The sequence below is a fragment of the Coregonus lavaretus genome, assembly GCF_964263955.1.
Source record: "Coregonus lavaretus genome assembly, chromosome: 16".
NCBI lineage: Eukaryota > Metazoa > Chordata > Actinopteri > Salmoniformes > Salmonidae > Coregonus > Coregonus lavaretus.
The window spans coordinates 15,065,920-15,072,513 of record NC_140003.1 but is presented as its reverse complement, the minus strand read 5'-3'; the positions used below and the strand labels follow the sequence as shown (position 1 = coordinate 15,072,513).

General features: G+C 40.1%; 1 protein-coding gene across 2 annotated transcripts; it reads right to left on the bottom strand.

The window, feature by feature from the left end:
- Positions 1-2,080: 2,080 nt before the first annotated feature.
- On the bottom strand, positions 2,081-6,349 carry LOC311143277 (lupus La protein homolog B-like). Of its 2 annotated transcripts, none has more exons than XM_084179105.1 (12): positions 6,256-6,349; positions 4,833-4,896; positions 4,603-4,706; positions 4,303-4,477; positions 4,113-4,220; positions 3,920-4,023; positions 3,755-3,826; positions 3,630-3,672; positions 3,258-3,395; positions 2,978-3,164; positions 2,773-2,892; positions 2,081-2,630 (listed from the first exon to the last, which is right to left on the bottom strand). In XM_084179105.1, exons 2-12 carry the CDS (start codon positions 4,887-4,889, stop codon positions 2,536-2,538), a joined length of 1,203 nt encoding a protein of 400 aa, XP_084035231.1. In that variant the 5' UTR covers positions 4,890-4,896; positions 6,256-6,349; the 3' UTR covers positions 2,081-2,535. The 2 variants fall into 2 exon arrangements, with proteins under 2 accessions (XP_084035231.1, XP_084035232.1); XM_084179106.1 differs by having other exon boundaries at positions 6,270-6,349.
- Positions 6,350-6,594: the final 245 nt, after the last annotated feature.

Here is a 6,594-nt window from a genome sequence, read left to right as displayed (position 1 = left end):
GGACACAGACATTTAAGATGTTTTTTTCCCCCCAATCGAGGACAAAGAAAATAAGACCCAGATTAGTTGAAAAATATACAGTGCATTCGGGAGTATTCAGACCCCTTGACCTTTTTCACATTGTTACGTTAGCCTTATTCTAAAATGGATTAAATAAATAAAAATTCTCACACACACAAAGCGAAAACAGGTATAGACATTTTCGCAAATTAATTAAAAATACAAAACAAATATCTTATTTACATAAGTATTCAGACCCTTTGCTATGAGTCTTCCATTGATCATCCTTGAGATGTTTCTACAACTTGATTGGAATCCACCTGTGGTATATTCAATTGATTCGACATGATTTGGAAAGGCACACACCTGTCTATATAAGGTCCCACAGTTGACAGTGCTTGTCAGAGCAAAGACCAAACCATGAGGTCGAAGGAATCGTCCGTAGAGCTCAGAGACAGGATCGTGTCGAGGCACAGATCTGAGGAAGGGTCCCAAAAAATGTTTGCATCATTAAAGGTCCCCAAGAACAGTGGCCTCCATCATTCTTAAATAGAAGAAGTTTGGAACCACCAAGACTCTTCCTAGAGCTGGCCGCCCAGCCAAACTGAGCAATCGGGGGAGAAGGGCCTTGGTCAGGGAGGTGACCAAGAACCCGATGGTCACTCTGACAGAGCTCCAGAGTTCCTCTGGCCTTTAAGGTAGAGTGGTCAGACAGAAGCCACTCCTCAGTAAAAGGCAAGACAGCCCGTTTGGAGTTTGCCAAAAGGCACCTAAAGGACTCTCAGACCATGAGAAACAAGATTCTCTGGTCTGATGAAACCAAGATTTAACTCTTTGGCCTGAATGCCAAGCGTCACATCTGGAGGAAACCTGGCACCATCCCTACGTGAAGCATGGTGGTGACATAATCTTGTTGTGGGGATGTTTTCCAGCAGCAGGGACTGGGAGACTAGTCAGGATCGGGGGGAAAGATGAACGGAGCAAAGTACAGAGATCCTTGATGAAAACCTGCTCCAGAGCGCTCAGGACCTCAGACTGGGCCGAAGGTTCAACTTCCAACAGGACAATGACCCGAAGCACACAGCCAGACAACGCAGGAGTGGCTTCGGGACAAGTCTCTGAATGTCCTTGAGTGGCCCAGCCAGAGCCCGGACTTGAAACTGATCGAACATCTCTGGAGAGACCTGAAAATAGCTGTGCAGCGATGCTCCCCATCCAACCTGACAGAATGAGAGAAACTCCCCAAATACAGGTGTGCCAAGCTTGTTACAGCCTCAAGAAGACTTGAGACTGTAATCGATGTCAAAGGTGCTTCAACAACGTATTGAGTAAAGGGTTTGAATACTTATGTAAATGTGATATTTAGGTTTTTTATTTGTAATAAATGCCTGTTTTTGCTTTGTTATTATGGGGTATTGTGTGTAGATTGAGGGGGGAAAAAACACTAATCCATTTAAAAATAAGGCTGTAACAAAATGTGGAAAAAGGGGTCTGAATACTTTCCCAATCCACTGTATAACAGCGTTTTCCCATTAGCGTAGGCATCCATATCGGCGTTAAGTTTAGATCTGCCAGAACCTCCACTACTGGCTCTTCCCAATTTACATGCCAATTCTTAGATTGGAATTTTGTTGGAATTGAAATTGCTGAGTCTCTTTAGTCATTTACACTTCTCCTTTAAGCATGTATGCTTTATACAATCCACAACACATTTGATGACATCAAGGGCAAATTGGTTGCAGATTTGGGATGCTGAGTTCTTAGCATTGGTGCTGCAATGCTTGCTGCAGGGTAAGAAAATAAAACTGTCTGAAGAAAAGTTATACTGGAGTATTATCTAACGACTTGCCTTGTAATTACAGTTTGTGTGTTGGGTTTGACATTGAGGAATTTGAACTGACCAACAGACCTGATCCAGTGTAACATGTGTTTCCTGAGATCCCATGCATATGCCAAGGAATTTGACACTGATGAATCCTCCGTTTGGCACCAAACACAACCAAGGCAAGTTCTCACTTCAAATGTAAAAGTTAAATTAGTTTGTTTCACCAAGTGCTTTGAAAATATGCTTCTGAGAATCTAACTTTTAAAAATCAAACTTTATTGGCTATTCACAAAACTAAATTGAGAAGGAACAAGATCTGTGCTTTAGGACTCAACCGTATACACATTTAAAATAATTGAGGAAAAATAAAATGGCACTGATTAACAAGTTTCTATTGACATGCACGTCTTTGTATGTAGGCGACTAACAGGCATAATATGCTCCTGTTGAAATTAAATGTTATGTTCAGACGCAGTCAACACAACAAATGAAATCCATATTAAATAAGACAATCCCATAAAAAAATTATGTTCAGGGTAGAAATGTACTGTTTCCAGTCTTACATTATCAATTGTTTTCTAGGTTGACATCAAGGTGGAATTTCTACGGTTCTCATGAAGCCTCCACTGGAATGGAATAAAGTTGTTCTATGTTTTCAGTTAGTTTCTTTTCAAATAATGTTTCATTGAGATGTGCAGTACATATAATTTCTAAGAACCATTTTGAGTTTTGACCACCTTTGCAGCTGGAGCATCAACATCTTTGCCTGCTCCTTCCAGTGCTCGCTTCTTTGGACTAGGAGGTGCTATTGGAGAAATGGAAGTTAAAAAGGAAAATATTAGATACTCAATTGTTCCAAAGTTTACTTTCTCATTGAAGATTGGCAGAGTCATTTGTCTCACCAGAATCCTATCATGATATTGCGTGATTAACATAACTGCACTTACCGTCATCATTATCACTATCATCAAATTTGGTCTTTCTGCCTTGGTAGTGTGATTTGCCATCACGTCCACCCCTGTCCCTTCTTCCTCCTCTCCCCCCTCTCCCACCTGATTTTCGGCCACCTGTAAAGAGAGAAAGGAGGAAATGCTCCATCAGATCAGACAGGAAATATGACATTATTATTTTTTGCCTTGAAATCGCAGTTACCTCTGCCTCTATGTTTGTTGAGAGATTCTTGTTGGTCTTCGATTATCTTTTTCAGAGTTTCCCTCTCTGCATCTCCCTCCACCACCTCCCACGTAACATCTTTGTCTTTAATTTTCAAGTTTCCTCCATTTGCTTCCTTGGCCTTATCAAGAGCTTCCTTAGCACTCACTCTGAAGAGGATGGTACCCTTTAAGATAATAAATGATCATTATTTCCTATGACAATTTCATTTTTGTAATTGAAGGGTGGTTAAAATAGTTAATTACACTGCAATTCTTGCCTCTTTGGCACCCCTGATGAAATCAATCCATTTGATTTGACCATGACCTGAGAACACCTCGTGAAAGTCCTCTCTTGAAACACTGTCAAGATTGCCTGAGAACTTCAGCAGGCATCCAGTCTGCTCGTCCAGAGATTTCTACAATGCAAAATAAAGCAGAGGACCACTGGTGAGCAACTTTAAACCTCCCTGTTTTGGGAAGAAAAACAATACACAAAAGGAGCAAACAGGAGAAAATCATCTTGAATCGGAGAGGGTGCTACACGAACTAGCCCAATAAGAACAGATGCCAGTTTCAAAATGTTTAGTCCTAATGAAGACAACCCCCTTCAAACATATAAGGATTTGTGATAGCACTTCCAGAGCTCTTACCATTTCCTCTTCCTCTGCATGTTTTTGCTTTTCGTCCTTGTCACTAGAAACCAGTTAATTTTGAACAATTTACTTTACCATAAAAATACAAAATAAACATGATTAAGTGTCAGTAATGTGCTCACTGTTTAGCTTTAGCCTTTGCCTCTGCTTTGAACTGTTTTTTAACCTCCGCTTTCTTTGCATGGTAGTCCTCTCTGAAAACAAGAGCAGAGTTAATATATATCCTTTTCACCAGTATCAATAGGTCATCTTAGAGACTTGGTAATGATAGCTAAGCATCCACCTACCTTGACAGTACAATCATTTCATTTTCTTTGAATGATTTGGTGTCTGTGCGTCCAAGGAACTGCTTTGATGCTTCTTCAGTGTCGAAAGTCAGGAACACTGAGCCCTGAAAATGGATGGAGATGCTGTGTGTTTTGTATTACAAACAGTTAATTCTTAATTAACCGGAGAAAAAAATATCTCCGGCCACATTACCTTGAAGTTCTTTTGCAAGTTTCGTCTCATCTGAATGTTTTCTATGACGCCTTTCCCTTTCAGCCACCCCTCAATTTCATCAAGCGTTGTCTCCAATGGAAAACCTTTCTGGAAGATCATAGAAAATGTTTAACATACAGACAGGGCTCCAAACAGCTGTAAATCTCAAATCTTGGAAAATCCAACTTACAATGTAGACAGATTTGTGTTTGAGGGCATCTTTGTACTCGTCGTTCAGTTCTGGTAAAGGCTTGCTTGAAATTCTCCTGATTTTTGTTTTATCCTCACTCATTTCCAGAAGGCCAGTCTTGGATTTTTTCAGAGACTCAACAATTATGTTGTGATCGGTTGTCAAGCATTTCAGTCTGAAAATAATTAGAGGGAAGATTTAGGAATCATGTTATAAGCGAGCAATTCATCTAAAAAAAACATTGTAGGCCGAATCAAGTCCCAAATTCCAATTGAGCAAATAAAAGTAAATATCACAAACCTGTTAAACTTTAGCATGGTTTCCAGGGTCACCCAGCCATCATCGAGCTGCAACTGTTCTTTGAGGAACTTGTCTCTTGGAAGGTTGTGATCACCGAAGTAGTACTTTGAAGATAAAGAAAAACGTGTCAATCAGGGCTGACCAGCATTATCCAGGTTAGCTGTCAGAATATGCCACCATCTTTGGTTATACAGCTACAGTAGAATACAGTTAGCTATGACACAAAATACCTCAATCTGTTGTGCCACCTTCTTCTCAAGTTCAGACGTTGCTTGATTTTCTGCCATGATGTGTCTGAAAATAATAAGTCAAATACAATTATTAGATCAAAATGTGACAAATCAATAATCAACACTAACCAAATGGGAAACGCTTTAGATACAAGCACTAGCCATGCCAGCTAATTACACAACGGACCTGCATGAGGTATGCACTGAGAAAAGCTTTTGTATACCCCCGTTTTCACTCCTGGCCTCTAAATTCAAACGAGTACATGACCTAAAAGGGCAGTTCACACCATGATGCAGTTTACAGTGAGGCCAGGACGTAATTGCATCAAAGATGTTCTATTATTACAATGGAAATTGTCAAAGTCGCGTCAATTCAAATCTGGTATCAGGAACAAAAGAGGTCAACACTACTTCTAAGGTATACTAGTTATTTTAATTAATGCAAAAACCTTCAATGGTAAATATGACGTTTCGTATATACGGGTTCTCTGATATGCCTCGCAGGACATTCCAGACAACTAACACATTGCTCTAGAAACAATACCCAAATACTCTGACAGAGGAAGTTTCCCACTTCTCTGCTGGCCAATTAGAGTAAAGACTTGAGCAGTTTAAACTATCTCAGCCAATCCGTTGATGCAGGGGGTTGGTCTCATCTCTTTGGCGCCCTTTGTTACACACTCCAGCCAGACACAAGATTATCATAACAACCTGTCATAGTGAGAAGAGCCAGCTCCCTTAGACATCATTCCCATGTCAAAGGAAGACTCATAGATCACAATGAACCATTATAGTCTTGTATTTGAAGACACAATCCTTATCTTCTCTTCACATCAATCACAGCCTTGCCAGGTGTCACAGCCTACATTAGCCCAGTCAAGAATGCATTCTTTCTAAGTTAGTCATCCTATCAGTTTAGAAGAATAATAAATCCCTAATAAAATACATGTCCTCAAATATGGGAGACAGGCAAGAGGCGAGATCAGGTGGGTCCATTCTAGCCAACGAGGGCAGATAGGCGTGTGAACAACAGGCAGAACTCCGATATAAAGTAGTTTTTCAAAGATGCCGAAATGCCACGTGCGTCCACAAAGATCAGTGAAACTTATATTTGATCAAATATGCCTCACGTAGTAAATAATTCAATTTGTTGTTGACTAAATTCGACACTCATAGACCTCCACACAAAAATTCCTCACTTCGTTGTCTTATTTTCGTGGACAGATTTTGGGCGGAGTAAATCCTCTCGCTTCGCCTCTTCTTCTCTGGCTACATGAACTGTGTGCTAAATTGTTAGCTTACTAGCGAGCAACTGTTTCTTTCTCCACGGGCCTCTAAAATACAAGATAGGACTGTTCTTTACCAAATAAAATGCATTGTATATTAATATCAAACGCTGTTAAATTGTAACAGATTTACTTACTGTTATAAATTTACCTGCAGAGATGCTGGTTGTTCAGAAGACTTTATACCACACTCTGCTAAATGAAGTTGGCAAGCAAGCCACGTTCTACGGAGCCCGTTGAGGGCCAAAACAAATTGCTTTCTGCACTGCAGCCTAGGCTACAGCGTCACCTAACTGCTGCTGAAGTAGCTTACGGTCAAAGGTTTAGGTAAATATTGTATTTTTATTTACACGTGTTAATTGATTTATCAGAAAATAATATTTGGACAGTAGGCAGAATTCACACATCACACTCTACGAAATCAATGAACATACAACCACCACATCTATGCGCACCATCTTGTAGATGGACGTTAC

Excerpts from the sequence above, each read along its gene's own strand:
- LOC311143277 (XM_084179105.1), bottom strand. The coding sequence starts at position 4,889 with ATGGCAGAAAATCAAGCAACGTCTGAACTTGAGAAGAAGGTGGCACAA. Across the intron at positions 4,707-4,832 it reads AGGTGGCACAACAGATTGAG|TACTACTTCGGTGATCACAA; the intron begins GTATTTTGTGTC and ends TTATCTTCAAAG. Across the intron at positions 2,631-2,772 it reads TGATAGTGATAATGATGACG|CACCTCCTAGTCCAAAGAAG; the intron begins GTAAGTGCAGTT and ends TTTCTCCAATAG.